The following is a 14,604-nucleotide window of genomic DNA, read 5'->3' on the forward strand; positions in this document are numbered from 1 at the left end:
ATATTTATCCTAAATAAGTAGGCATGATTCTATGTCAAACATGTAGTCATGCAGAATTAAAGCAACCTAGTTGATTTCTAATTTTAATTTTTAATGTAATCAGATCTCAACCTTTTTGCTTTGAGAACTTTGATGATGCCTTGATCACCTTGTATAGCCGCACACGTGTTCGGCCTCTACGGATAGTCCACGCGAAGCTCTAGGAAGATCCACAACTGCAGGAGTGCTAGCTCGTGCAGAGGTGCTGCAGTGGCTGAACTTTTCTTCCTCAAAGCACTCAACTTTTGATTCTTCTTCGAGAGGATGAAGGATGGAGATGAAGGAGAAGAAGGAGGAGAGAAAGTGGCTGGCTCTCAGAATTTTTTCAGAATTTAGAACCCTTTCTAAAGACCATCTCAACAAACCCTAAGTGTGGGGGTCCTTTTATAGCCAAAAGACCCCCCACGCCTCACACCTCTTTTGGCCAACGAATTTGGCTGATAAAATTTTCAAAAAATTTTGGTGAATCGGAAGCTAAGAGATAAACAAATTCTCTTTTAATCTTGTGCCAATAATCCCTAAAATTAGATGGTTATTGCATCCCAAACTTTAGCTGCACGCCACCCTGCTTGATGTGTCATGCGGTCCCTACAAATTAGGGATTTGATTCCTATATTTTTAGGAAGATTTGAGGGATAAAGAGGATAGGCACCACTGCTTTTAGGGATAAGGATAAGGTATTTTTTTTCTCCAAGAAAGAAAACTAGGATCCTAAATTTTAGAAATTCTTCTCCATAATAAATTTTGATTATTTGGACTCTTAATCCTCATCAAATAAGGACTCTTAATTGACTTGAGTCAATCCCAATCCAATTGGGTCAAGCCCGATCAATTAGGTTATGCCCAATCGGCTCGGGTCGAACCCGATCGAATTAGGTCAGACCCTAATTTAGCCCAAATTGAATCTAATTCAATTTGGCTTAATTAAAGTTCAATAATTCAATCAAATTAAATTTATTAGTAATCGAATTACTAATTAACCCTCCAATAATTCAATAATTATTTTAATGCAACTTTTGCTTAGAATAATTTGTCAATTGAATTGACCAAATTACCTCTGAATGATTCTTAATCATCAATCAGCCATTTGATCAACCTAAAAACTTCTATGTGGTTGACCCCATAGGTTCAAACCTAAGTCTGTAGGATAAGAATAACTTCTTGTACTAATCAAAATGACCATCTAGCAATGGTACCCGACGTCCGGATAGGTCGAATGATAACAAAGCAACATTCAAGAATCCTTGGACTATAGTTACCGTATAATTTATCCCTATGACTTCTAAATGCCAGGATGACTTCAGAGTTCTGTCAACTCTGTAATAAGTGCATCCATGATGTGATTCAACTTTAGAAATTCTGTGACTCCTCACAAGGATTATCCTGGCCAAGGTTTTGCTAAATTGAACACAAGGCATTATCTCCTGTTTTCGGAGGGGTCAATTCTATCTGGACTCACAACTGACTACGTAAGTACTTGACTGTACTCGGTGACCTTCCGTCACTAAATTAGAAATTTAGGTAGTCCGGTACCAAAGTACAGTGAGTTGCTTGCTAGTCACAGATTGCGGTCTCAGGTCAGAAGGCCAAACTTATATCCATATCTACTCGGAACATCTCTTGACAGTAAAGCGTTTCGGAATTGATCACGTTCAGTGAAATATACTCCTACACTTCACCTGTGTGACATATCAGTGTCTCCACACTTCTTGATTAAGAGGACAACCAACGTATATATCACACAACGACCAAATCTCAATAATGCTTTCGTCCTAGTAACAGCATATCATTTGATCGTGAACAGTTTTAAGGACTTTAAGATAAATCCTCCTTTATCATAAAACAAGTTCTAAGAACTTCATCATATAAAAGTTCATTTGAAGATGTAAAATGAAATGATGAATAATGCGAAATAACACTTTATTAATTTGTCAATTCATTTACAAAATTCAATCATCAACATGCTGACGATTGACATTTAGGATACGATTTCCAACAATTGCACTATGAAAAAAATAGTTATTTCTGACACCCAACTGCCAACGCTAGGGAGAAGTATCGGCAATTTGACTAGCACCAAATTTTGTCGACGCTTCTAAATAGCATCGGAAGATATCAACGGTTTAGTGGGGAGCCTGACTTAGACGACGTTAAAAAGCATTGTCGGAAACCAAAATAGAAACGACGCTTTAGAAAGCATCGTTGGAGGCCGATTCCTCCAACAACGCTTTAGAAAGCGTCATTAGAGGCCGATTCCTCCAACGATGCTTTAGAAAGTGTCGTCAGAGGCCAAGGATTTAGTTCTCCTCCAAAATGACGCTTTAAAAAGCGTTGTCAGAGACCATTCTCCATCCCCATCACCAAAACACCCCTTCCCCAACGATGCTTTTAAAAAGCATCATTAGAGACCCATTCTCCATCCCCATCGCCAAAACACCCCCTCCGCAACGACGCTTTAAAAAGTGTCATCGGAGACCTATTCTCTCCCCCTCCCTCCCCAACCCCAGCCCCCCCCCCCCCCCCCCCCCTCCTCTCCTTACAAATCCCTAACCCCCTCCCCTTCTCTCTTTGAGCCCTTGGCCCTTGACACCCCTGCATGTTCCAGGTGGTCTCTCCGACCAGCTCTCAGGAACGCGCAACGCCAACTCCTTCTCCAACTCGCCTCTCTCTCCCCTCCTCCCCTGCTCCGCCCTTTTCTCCGCTCCGCCCTCGGCGACGGCAAAGGATGAAGAGGTGGCGCACTCGCCTCCGATCGATTTCCTCTTCTTCTTTTTATTCAATGCTGGAGGTGTCCATCAAGAAGACGATATCGGAGAACCCCATCGCCATCTACTCCAAGACTTGGTGCTCGTGAGTTCTGATTTCTCTCTCTAATGATGTCAATTGATTCGCTTGCATTTTGGTTGATGGGGAATGGAGGTTTTCGAAGGAGGTTAAGTCGCTCTTCAAGATCGTGGACTCCCTCGTCATAGAACTTGATCATCTTGGTGAGTTCTTGTTCTTGTTTATTGAATCTTTTCCCGTAGACCTTCATATTGGTTTCTTGATAGTTTTCTCATTGATTTTCATTTAATTTGAATCGGATTAGTGGTTGAAATTTTCTTAAACTATATAGGGGTTGTTGTTATATTTATTGGTCAGGATGGAACATGTGATATGATTTGTTTCTGATGTTTTAGATCTATTGCATCGTGAAACAGTTGTTGTGTTGATTGTAAAATTCAGGTTTGATTGGTACTCAGGAGGAGGCCTCCTTCTCGATCTGGGGGTTGTAGGCGATAGGGTCCTGGAACATGCCCAAGGTAGGGTGGCACTCCGGAGCCAGGGGGAGGGATTTCAACCATTGAGGAACCTTCGTTGGAGGGGGAGGTGGGGGCGGCATCCGAGCTCCACCGCCGGAAACCCCGGTATCCTGATTTGTTGAGCTTGCTAAAAGGAAAAGCATCATGGTGCTAGGAGGATGACTTTTAAAAAAGCTTTTTATTTTTTTTTCAAAAAATAATTATAACGACGCTTTAAAGCATGGTTAAAATTATTTTTTAATAAAAACAAGTGGTTAAAAGCCGACGCTTTAAAGCGTCGCTAACTGCGCGATATGTATAAGCGTCGGCTTTAGTCGCTAAAAAGCGTCGCTAAAACCGACCCTTTAGTGATGTTTTCTAAAAGCGTCAGAAAATTTTTTTTCCACTTCCACCTCTCCGATGCTTTTGCGACGCTTTAGAAAACGTCGGCAAAAAAATTACCGACGCTTATAAGCGTTGGTATAGGCTTTAAAAGGTGCCGGGAAAAAAAAGTTTTTTTGTAGTATTGCCATTGACATCTCATATGTTTATGGAGAAGCTAATTGTGCCGTTGATTGGATAGTATCTTATTTGGATAACCAACATTATGAATTTTATTATATTACCTTTTTTTGTTTATTTTTTAAATATTTATTTTTTTTATTCATATGTATGTATCTATCACTATGTAGTTTAATTCAATGCATCCGCTAAATTTTAAAAAAAAATGGCAAAAAAATCTGGCACAGGAGCTAATTAACTATTGATCACCATTATTTTTTTAATTTTGAGACGGAAGCCCTTCCATTTTTTATTACAACGATACCCATAACCAAAATAAACACCGAGGAAAGAAAGATAAGAGTGGCGCGGTACGCGAACTACGACGAGGAGGGGCTTCAACCGGGCTGTTGCAGATCTAGGAGTCAACTATGGGTGTCCACCACCTCCACTCCCATATCCAGATCCATAGCCGGAACCGTAGCCAGACCCAGAACCTGACCCAGAGCCTGAGCCGCCGCCTCCGCCGCTTCCGTAGCCCCCTCCATGGGCACCACCCCCCTGGCCGTACCCTGAGCCACTGCCGGATCCATAGCCCGATCCACTTCCGCTTCCATTCCCTCCGCCGGAGCCGCCGCCACCTCCACCACCTCCACCGCTTCCATAGCCTCCACCGTGGGCTCCACCGGCGCCATATCCAGAGCCAGACCCGTACCCGCTTCCGGACCCATAGCCAGATCCGCTACCTCCACCTTCACCGCCTCCGCCACCGCCGCCTCCACCTCTTCCGTACCCACCACCATGAGCCCCGGATCCACCTCCTTCACCATAACCGGAGCCGGAACCATAGCCTGAACCAGAGCCGTTTCCAGAGCCACCACCTCCCCCACCGCCTTCTCCGCCACCACCACCTCCACCTGAAGATGTCAAGGCTCGGCCTGCCTCGGAGAGGCCGATGCTCAGCAAAACTATGAAGGAAAGAGCAACAAGCTTAGTCTTAGCCATGGTTGTTAGGATGAGATCGGGAAGTGAGGAATGAGGTGTGGGCTGGAGGGGAGGACGGCATGGGTATTTATAGAGTTGCATGCATGAACGACACCAAGGCTTGCTAACCTTCCTCATGCGAAACCAGTAGAGTGTGGTAATTGACCAGCGCTATCCTTCGCTAGCTTCTGGCTTGGTAGGTGATTAGATCGCGGATTTTCTCCGAGTTTGTTCTAAGCCAAGGTGCTGGTATTCTCCGGTTTTCTACTCGACAGGCCTCGGTTCTAGGCCGACGTGCCTGCATTGTTGACGATTTTAACCAAAGTTTTGTTACCGGCGACTCCACTGCCGAACCACATGCATGTGGTGGGACGTCCGTCAGTAAAATCCGCTGACTTGGGACTGCAAGTTCTCGAAGAGGACATGGTAGTTGGTATAAAACGTCACCATGTCCTCTTCGAGACATGGTAGTTGGTATAAAACGTCACCAACATTTTTTTTCTTTTATTGCCACCAAAGTGGTGGCCTGATGGTAAGATAATAATTTCATCTGAATTATTCAGATTCGAAACGCGTGGACATCGATTAAGTTAAAGAATCGGATGCCCCACATCCGGATGGCTCGTTGGCGGATATGCTTTCCTTCTATCTGTACCGAGATGACGCTGGGATGACGTACTCACACGTGAGGCGGAGCCTAGTAGGGTGAGCCCATGGATTGGAGATGGCACGCGAAAACCTACGATCCGTATCGAACATTTCCTGATAGAAGAAGGGCTCAGTAGTGAGGCTGCTACGCGGATGGGCTAGTCCCTTCCCCTCCCCTCCTATTATTTACCAAAAAAAAATTTCTTTTATTCAGCCCGACAAATATCAAGAGGCTAATTAATGTGCTTTATTAACAACGCGATGGTGGAAAGTGCAAGAAGCTTCGAACGAGCCGTAGAAGGAGAGGAGGTAGAATGAGTTGTATGCCAGAGGGGACGAAGACCTTGGCATTCTGGAGTTGGATGCACGACTCGCACGACATGCAAGTGTCGCAGCTCCTTTATTTGCTTTCTTTACACGGCGAGGATAAGGCTTACTGTTCGAAACGAGAAAGGGGAGGAATAGAATGTTATCATTTGACCAGCGTTATCTAAATTTTTCCATAGCTTTGGTATATTATTGACTGGTGGGTTTACTCCAAGCTGTTGCCAGAACAAGCTGGCCATGGTTTCCAGGGGCAGCAGGCCCCGTGTGTGGACTTACATGCCTCAACACTACAATAAAATACATATTTTCCGATGCTTTTTAAAGTGTATACTGACGCTTATAAGCGTCGATAATTTCAACGCGTAAAAGCGTCGCAAAAGCATCGCCTATGTCAAAGTGGATTTTTTTTTACCGACGTTTTTGGAAAGCATCGGAAATAATGGAATTTTTGCCGATGCTCTAAAGCGTCGGCAATAGTTATTATAACCACGCTTTAAAGCGTCGTTATAGTTATTTTTTTAAAAAAATAAAAAGCTCAGTTGCAAATTTAATGATGCTTTAACGGGAGCTTTTGTTTTCTATTTTTTGGGAGAAAAAACACCCAGTATCCATCAAGAAAAAGAAAGAAAAAGAGAATGAAAGAAGGGGTTAGGGATCACTATGACTTGAAGAAATTTCGACCTGGCAGTCGATGGGTTAGGGATCACTGCATCGATTCTTGCTCTTTGCTGACCATTAGGTTTGACATCAAATGGCAACACTCAAAATCTTACTCCCCGAAAAATGGCGAGACTTAAATATTCTCAATTCCATTAGACAGTACGAGTCGATCAACATAGGTAAAAATAATTTATTGGATTTCATCTGGAAATAACAAAGATCTGAATTGGAGCTGTAAAACCTTGGACAAGAAGGGTTCAAGAATAGTGACGACCGTAACAAGGGTTGGATCCTGCCCTATCTCTTCTTTAGCCTCCCTAATGGCCGTCTCGCGATCGTCCGCATCGCCCTCCTCCGCCTTCCCCCCCGGCAACGACATTGCACCTAATTAATAATACCCAGTAATGAATTAAAGCAAAAGCCCGAATCTCGGCAATCCCTTTGGATCAGAGTAAGGAAGGGAGACATTAGTTGGAGATGGAACGAACCGGAGTGGGTGGAGCGGTTGGAGGAGCGCTTGGTGAGGATGACGCGGAGATCACCGCGGTCGCCCTCGAAGAGGCACATGAGGATGGAGGCCCTCTTGGGCCGAACTGCTCGGGCCGTTGGAGGGCGGGCGGCATGGCGGACTCGGCCAGCCCCATCCCGAAGAAGACCTTGCCCCGCGCGTCCACGGCGTCGTCGGTGTCGGCCGGGGAGGGAGGGGGCTTGTAGAGACGGAGGTCGAGAGCGGAGAGAGGGGAGGACTCGTCGAGGTCCTGAACCAAGAGGAGATCCCTCACGTCGATGGAGCCCAAGAGGACGAAGGCGGCTGGGGGAATGGGAAAAGAGGTTTTGCTGGAGGTTGGGATGAAGATGGGGGTTAGTGATTTATATCAAAAGAAAAAAAAAGCCGTCCACGGGTATTGGGGGGATATTTTGGCCGCTCGCGGGTTTTTGGAGAGGAGGGGGGGAGGGGGATTTTGGCCTCCGACAATGGGACAATGCTTCATATGAAGCATCGTTTAGCCAGTTTTCACATTTTTGGCCTCCGACGATGCTTAAAGCTTACTTCGACCCTTATTAGTGTCGTCTAATTTTAATATTTTTCAACGCTACCCACAAGCGTCGGCGAATTTTGGCGTAGTGACAAAATTGCCGACGCTTCTTTCTCGCGTCGGCAATAAAGGGTTTGAAAAATCTATTTTTGCTGTAGTGCAAGTATTGACAAAATTGAGCGACCACCTTTGCTTAATGGGTCAATCGCCGGGTGGTTTTGTTTCAGCTTTTCGATGAATTGGTGGTTTGGAGGTCGTCCGCTTAGTGGAAAACAAGGAGCATTGGAGTAACCAGACTGCCGCGGAACGGCTTGCGAAAATAATTGAGACGGATACAATATGATTTCAAGAGACTGAAATAAATTAGAAGAAACTAAATTTGTGATTTTCGGTTTCCGAAAATGCTCATATTTTCATATTTTCTCTCTGTTCCTCAATTATTAAATCTGGCTAAACCAGGACAGCAGAAACCTCTACTTCCTAGGTTGCAAGAATTTACTTCGGGAATAATATATGACCGACTGGACCACTTGATGGCCCGATGCAACATCAATTCTTGAATCCACAATGAGATTTGCATAGCTCGTAAATCATGTATGATGCACATCAAATTCTATGTTATACTCAAAGTTGTTCTATGAGTATTAAATATTGTCAAAAAGCCTCGTAGCACCCTGTAATGTTCGAGCTTCTGCCTTCCTACTTAACATTGCGCAGCTCTTTTATAACAAAGGCCTGACCTAGACCTGGTTTTAGTATAAACATTGCTTGTAGATTTGACCCACCATATCCTTTATATGCTGTCTCAGCAAATCACGTCAGAGCTCTCAAGGAAAAAAAGAACTGCACGTTCTCGAAGTGGACGTAGTAGTTGGTATAAAAGGTCATCCATAATTTTCCTTTTATTCAGCTCGACAAATATCGAGAGGGGAGGACGCCATGGGCATTTACAGAGTTGCATGCATGAACGACTCTAAGGCATGCGGGCCTTAGGTACGTGGCATTTAGCTTTGTTGAAAAGTAGAATGTGATAATTGACCAGCATTATTTTTAGCTAGGTTCTGCCTGGTTGCGTGATTTGCTCGCGGATTTCCTCCAATTTCTTTCTAAACCAAGGTGCTGGCGGTATTCGTCGGCTTTCTAGTCGGCAGGAATCATTTCTAGACTAGAAGCCGCAGACTGGGCATTAGCTGGCTGCCTCAGTGAGTCCAAAGCAGGGTTGGCCTCAAAGAATTTTGACTTAAAAATCGAAGGTGCCGCGTTTAGCAGCCATCAATCTAGAACTCGTTATTTATTATTTATTTTGGCTGAGGATGGTAAGCAACAAATGTTCCAAATTATCAATCAGTCGGCAAAGGTATTGATAAATCGTTATACATATGAAGATGTTTGCCTTGAAGTAAATTACAGAGAGGAGAATAGGAGGAGGTGGGATGGGTCGGTCCATTTGAGATAAGATGGTTGCAACATTATCACAAAATAATAAAATGAATTACAAAGATGAATGGGTGACTTTTGGATGCCTAAAATGCCTAAATATATAAATTCTGTTTAGAGGAAAATATTTATTGTTTCGATAACAAATCCTATTTTCTTGTAATGAAGTGATTATCTTGGCATCTAACTATTCAAAAAAATTTAGACATCTATGGTTCTAATTAATATCCATTAATGTTTGGACTACCTTACCATTCTATGGAGTGTTGATATGTTGAATGTATTAATTCCCCCTACCAGTTCCACATTAATTCAGCAGGTGATCAGAGTGCCTTTTTTTCCTCCAATCAAAAGTTTAAACTATATGGATTTAGAGGGATTTATGGCGTTAGCATATTTATTCTATCATATTTGCTATATCATGACGAATATTATTTCATCACCAAAAGTATATAATTGGAGATGAATTAGGCCCCGTTTGGGGGAGCTTTTGGAGGGCCAGAAAGTACTTTCTGGCCCTCCAAAAGTACTTTTAGATGAAAAACTGTGTTTGGTAAATTTTTCAAAAAGCTGTTTCAGCTTTTGCGGGAAGCTGAAAACAGCTTTTGGGAGGAAGCTCCAATTTGGAGCTTTTGGGAGGAAGCTGTTTCAGCTTTTTCAGAAAGCTATATTTTTGACAAAAATGCCCATATTAAAATAACATAATTACATAGTTTATCCCTGTATAAACCTAAAAATCTGCTAGAGCCAAGAACCCAAGCCGTCAGACTCCCTTCCGTAAGAAAAGGTATTTTTCTTTTCAATTTTTGTATGCATCTCTTGAACCACATTTTAGAAGAAAAAAATTTTAATCCTTTTCTATACCTTCCAAAATCAATCTATTGTTTTTTTTTTTATCATCAACCTCGCGGCCCACGCTGAGGTCCTCCTCGAGCATGAACCATGAAGAAGAGCCCCTGGACTGCGGAAAATTATTTTATGAAAAATTATGAAAAATTATTATGAAAAATTATTTTATACTAATAATTATAATATTTTATACCTTTATTTTTGTATTATACTATAAATATAATATCATATTATATTATATCATAATACATTAATATATTATGTTAAATAATTTAATATTATGTTATATTATGAAAAATTAATTTATACTAATAATTATAATATTTTATACCTTTATTTTTGTATTATACTATAAATATAATATCATATTATATTATATCATAATACATTAATATGTTATGTTAAATAATTTAATATTATGTTATATTATGGAAAATTAATTTATACTAATAATTATAATATTTTATACCTTTATTATTGTATTATACTATAAATATTGTATTATATTACATTACATTATAATACATTAATATGTTATTTTAAATAATTTAATATTATGGTATATTATGAAAATTAATTTATAATATTAATTATAATATTTTATACCTTTATTTTTGTATTAAACTATAAATATAATATCATATTATATTATATCATAATACATTAATATGTTATGTTAAATAATTTAATATTATGTTATATTATGGAAAATTAATTTATACTAATAATTACAATATTTTATACCTTTATTATTGTATTATACTATAAATATTGTATTATATTACATTACATTATAATACATTAATATGTTATTTTAAATAATTTAATATTATGTTATATTATGAAAAATTAATTTATAATATTAATTATAATATTTTATACCTTTATTATTGTATTATACTATAAATATTGTATTATATTACATTACATTATAATACATTAATATGTTATTTTAAATAATTTAATATTATGTTATATTATGAGAAATTAATTTATACTAATAATTATAATATTTTATACTTTTATTATTGTATTATATTATAAATATAATATATATTACATTATATCATAATACATTAATATGTTATGTTAAATAATTTAATATTATGTTATATTACCAAATATTAATTTACTCTAATAATTATATTACTATTATGCTATATTAACATAATATTATTTTATATTACAATAATATTATACTATATCGTATATTTATGTATTAATTTATGTTATGTTTTATTATGTTGTGTTGTATAATACTATGTAATGTCCTTTATGGTAATTTTGTCATATAAAAGTACTTTCTCAGTTTGTTTACCAAACACAAAACAAAGTACCACAGCACTTTACGAATGTAGTTACCAAACAGCAAACAGCTTTTTATAACAGCTCTACTTCCAACAGCTCTACTGCCAACAGCTTCTCCAAACAGGGCCTTAGTTGTTTCATCACCTGATATTTTTAGTGACATATTTTCATCACCAAGATTTTTGTTGACAAAATTGATTTTTTTGGTGATAATTTTTATCATCCTGCATAGTTTGTTTTTTTTTTTTTTAGTAGTAGTAGTGAAAATGGTGAAAACCCACTATATGCATGGATAATTTTTATGAAATATAAATTATTGACAAAATGATTATGCACTATGAGGCGGTTTCAAGTGAAAGAGACCCACTAAGATTTCTTTCAATCTACCAAAATCCGCCATGCTGATAAGAGAGTGGTGCGAACTGGTATAGGTACCACACTATGGATGGCATAAGTCGTGCAAAATGCATCATAGATCCTTGGCTGTTTATAGAAAAATATTGTTTTATATTCGTTCCTGCATGTGAATCTAGGTCTTCAATGGCTTTCTCATAGTGCATCTCTACTTGCATGAAAATCTAGAAGGGCGACATTGCATACTATATATACAGGCTTTAATTTTATGCATGGATGCTTTCATTAAACTCGGCCAATTCGACCTGATCCAACAAGCTAAATTTTTTTGTGCCCTAGATATGCAATTCAAGCTCTGCAAGCAAAGCCAGGCCTGGATTCCCTGGCCCGACAAAGATTTGACCTCCAGGAGTGGGTCTCATTTAAAAGCTTCACTGGGTCGGTTAGCAGCCCAAACTAATCCGGGCCCGTACTCTGTTTTGGGTTAAAATCTTGTAGTCGAGTAAGTGCTTAGGTTGGTTTTGGTTGGACGCGTTATCAGTTGGATTGAGCTCGGTTTGGTGTTTGACAGATTTCCGACTGGTCCAAGCTGAAGCCCATTGCTCGATGCTGCTCCCCCGGTACTCCGCCTACGCGGCGTCGAACGACGCCCCGGCGGCGATTTCGAGGATCCTCGCGAAGGCCGACTATACAGCGCTCTGGGGGACCATCAAGACCGCCCTGTTCTTCGCCGGCGATAGCGACAAGTAGATCGAAGAGGTGATCCAGCGGAGCTCGGGGAGGATCGGTGAGACGAAGGACGTGGCCCCCGCGGTCGGATTCTTGGTCGACGACGAGGCCAAGTTGGTCAACGGTCGGTGATCCGAGTCAACGGAGGCTTTGTGCGAGAGGGAGATTTTTGTTGGCTCGTATGGATAATATAGCCAGTTTTCTATTACAAGAGCTATGCCTTTCTTTTGTTTGATATATAAGTGATCTGGAGCGATCTACGTAGAGCGTTTTGTGGAAGAACTAATCTTTGTTTGCCTGTTTGAGGTGTGGATGTGGTTTGCCTCCGCCGGTAATTGCGTTCACGGCTGGCCATCTGGGTATCTAATGATTCCACCTGAATTGTTGCAGTGTTTCTACGCACGCACCGGCAAAGTCCGTGGTGTGGGACTAAAGATGGCAAAACAAAAGATAGGTGGTAATTGCTTTCCTATTTTTAACAAGAAGCTGGACCGCCAGCCACTTTCCACCACCAATTTGTTTTGCTATAAACATACCTGGTCTTCCTCCCATGCCATCTGAACCTCGTCCATTTCACAGCATTGTTGTCTGCGGAGGGAGGCATCGTTGCTTCGAAGCCTCCTTCCGCGCAACTCCGGCTCCGGTCAATCATGGCACTGCCATACACCACCCTTGCTCTTATCTTCCTCGCCATCGTCGCCACGGCCCTCAGTAGGGCTACCTTCGCCGAGGCCAATGGGGAAGTAAGCAAGAAACATGATGCCAATGCCACTGCTCCTGCAAATCCAGCTCCAGCAGGTCATCATGTCGAGGCCTCCGGAAATCAAGCGGCCAATGGCGTTAATGTCGGTGCTCCGGCAGGCTCCGTCATCAAAGGCCATCATCCGCCAGGCAAAGGCCATCACAAGAAGGGCGGCCATCGCAAGAAAGGTGGCCACCGCAAGAAGGACGGCTATCCTGCTGGTGCCCCTGCAGATGCTCCTGCAAGTCCGGTGAGCGCGGCTCAGCCTGCCAGCGCTCCTGCAAGTCCAGTGACCGCACGTCAACCTGCCCAAGCCCCTGCAGCACCTCCTTCGACTGCAACTCCTCCTACCGGTGGTCGCGTTCAGATACCGCCGGAGCTGAAGAATCTACTGCCTAGCCTCCCACCAAGCGCCGAGCCTCAAGAGATTAAGGAGCTCATAAGCAAGGCCACCGGAGTGGATCCATCTAAAATCCCAGAAATCACTGATCCTAAACAGATCGAGGATATCATAACCCAGGCCGCTGGGGTGAAGCCATCTGATGCTTTGGCTGCCTTTCAAGAGTCTGGTGGTCTGGAAGCCATACTAACAACTGGGGCACTTTCACCGAGCCGTAATGCTGAAGTAGCAGGAACCCCTTCCTCCACCAAAGAAGCAAGTGGTGCCTTCACCATCGGAGCAACCCCCATGGCTATTGCCTTAATGGCCGCAGTGGCTGCTGGGAGCTTCATCTTCTGAGCGAGTTGTAATTAGAAGATGCTCGCTCTCCCTGCCTCCCTCCCTCTCTCTCTCTCTCTCTCCTTACATGTTGCAACTGCAACTTATCTAGAGCATCATTCACATTATGCACTTTTATTGTCTAGATACTGACAATGACGTGATAGAGGAGGGCAGGTTTCTTCCGATATCAAGCTTGATTAATCTTGGAGGTTAAAAAAGTCGGGAGCCATTCTGCATTTGAATCCAAATGAGATCCCAAGAATGTGTTGGTCCTTTATCCTACCTGCTTATGGCACCCTTTTTGTGTAACATTCATCAGATGCTCGGACCAAAAAAAGGCCTTGGCCGAAGTTGTAACAACGGATTTCATGGAGAATGTGAAAAGTTTTGCTTTCGAGTTCTGGATTGGCTGGTCATGTTTGTTATAAGTACTTCTCTTTTCAATATTTATGAAAATATTCTACATGGTTATTAATTATTGTTGAAGTTCCAATTTGCTTTTCATTAGATGAACCCTTTTTGTGTTCTTATTTTTTAACGTTATTATTAGAGTCGCATATCAGTCCTTTAACTTATTTTTAAAGATTTTTTGTGTTTTGTTAACATGCTCCTGTCATTTTTAAGTTAGCCAATTGTGAATTCGGATTTATCTCTGATACATTTCCCTGCTTACTACCCAAAGATTTTTTTTTTTTCTTTTTCTGATGTATGGGAGGCAAAAGCTACCTGAATTTATTAAAAAATAATAAGATAGTCGAAGACGTCAATAAGAATTATAAAGAGAATACAAGGACAGGAGAAAAGAGAAAGCAAAAAATGGTCAAAAAAACAGGTAGGTTTAAAATGGAGCCGACAACCGGTTGCACACCATTCACAATCCATCTGCTTGCAATAGATCGTCCAACCATTTAAGTAATTTGATTAAGGCAGCAAGCAATTGATGAACTGATGATGCTTTGTTAAGTAACATAATGGAGTTCCTCCGTT

At 41.1% G+C, this 14,604-nt stretch overlaps 2 protein-coding genes across 2 annotated transcripts; one reads left to right on the top strand and one right to left on the bottom strand.

Moving 5' to 3' along the window:
- Nucleotides 1-4,073: 4,073 nt before the first annotated feature.
- On the bottom strand, nucleotides 4,074-4,858 carry LOC103706098 (glycine-rich cell wall structural protein 2-like). The gene has a single exon (XM_008790101.4). It carries the CDS (start codon nucleotides 4,824-4,826, stop codon nucleotides 4,251-4,253), a length of 576 nt encoding a protein of 191 aa, XP_008788323.1. The 5' UTR covers nucleotides 4,827-4,858; the 3' UTR covers nucleotides 4,074-4,250.
- Nucleotides 4,859-12,804: 7,946 nt separating this feature from the next.
- On the top strand, nucleotides 12,805-13,635 carry LOC120109987 (translation initiation factor IF-2-like). Its single transcript, XM_039123938.1, has one exon. It carries the CDS (start codon nucleotides 12,805-12,807, stop codon nucleotides 13,633-13,635), a length of 831 nt encoding a protein of 276 aa, XP_038979866.1.
- The last annotated feature ends 969 nt before the right edge of the window (nucleotides 13,636-14,604 follow it).

The sequence above is a fragment of the Phoenix dactylifera genome, chromosome 2, assembly GCF_009389715.1.
Source record: "Phoenix dactylifera cultivar Barhee BC4 chromosome 2, palm_55x_up_171113_PBpolish2nd_filt_p, whole genome shotgun sequence".
Lineage (NCBI taxonomy): Eukaryota > Viridiplantae > Streptophyta > Magnoliopsida > Arecales > Arecaceae > Phoenix > Phoenix dactylifera.

Coding starts and splice junctions, on each gene's coding strand:
- LOC120109987 (XM_039123938.1), top strand. CDS start 12,805: ATGGCACTGCCATACACCACCCTTGCTCTTATCTTCCTCGCCATCGTC.
- LOC103706098 (XM_008790101.4), bottom strand. CDS start 4,826: ATGGCTAAGACTAAGCTTGTTGCTCTTTCCTTCATAGTTTTGCTGAGC.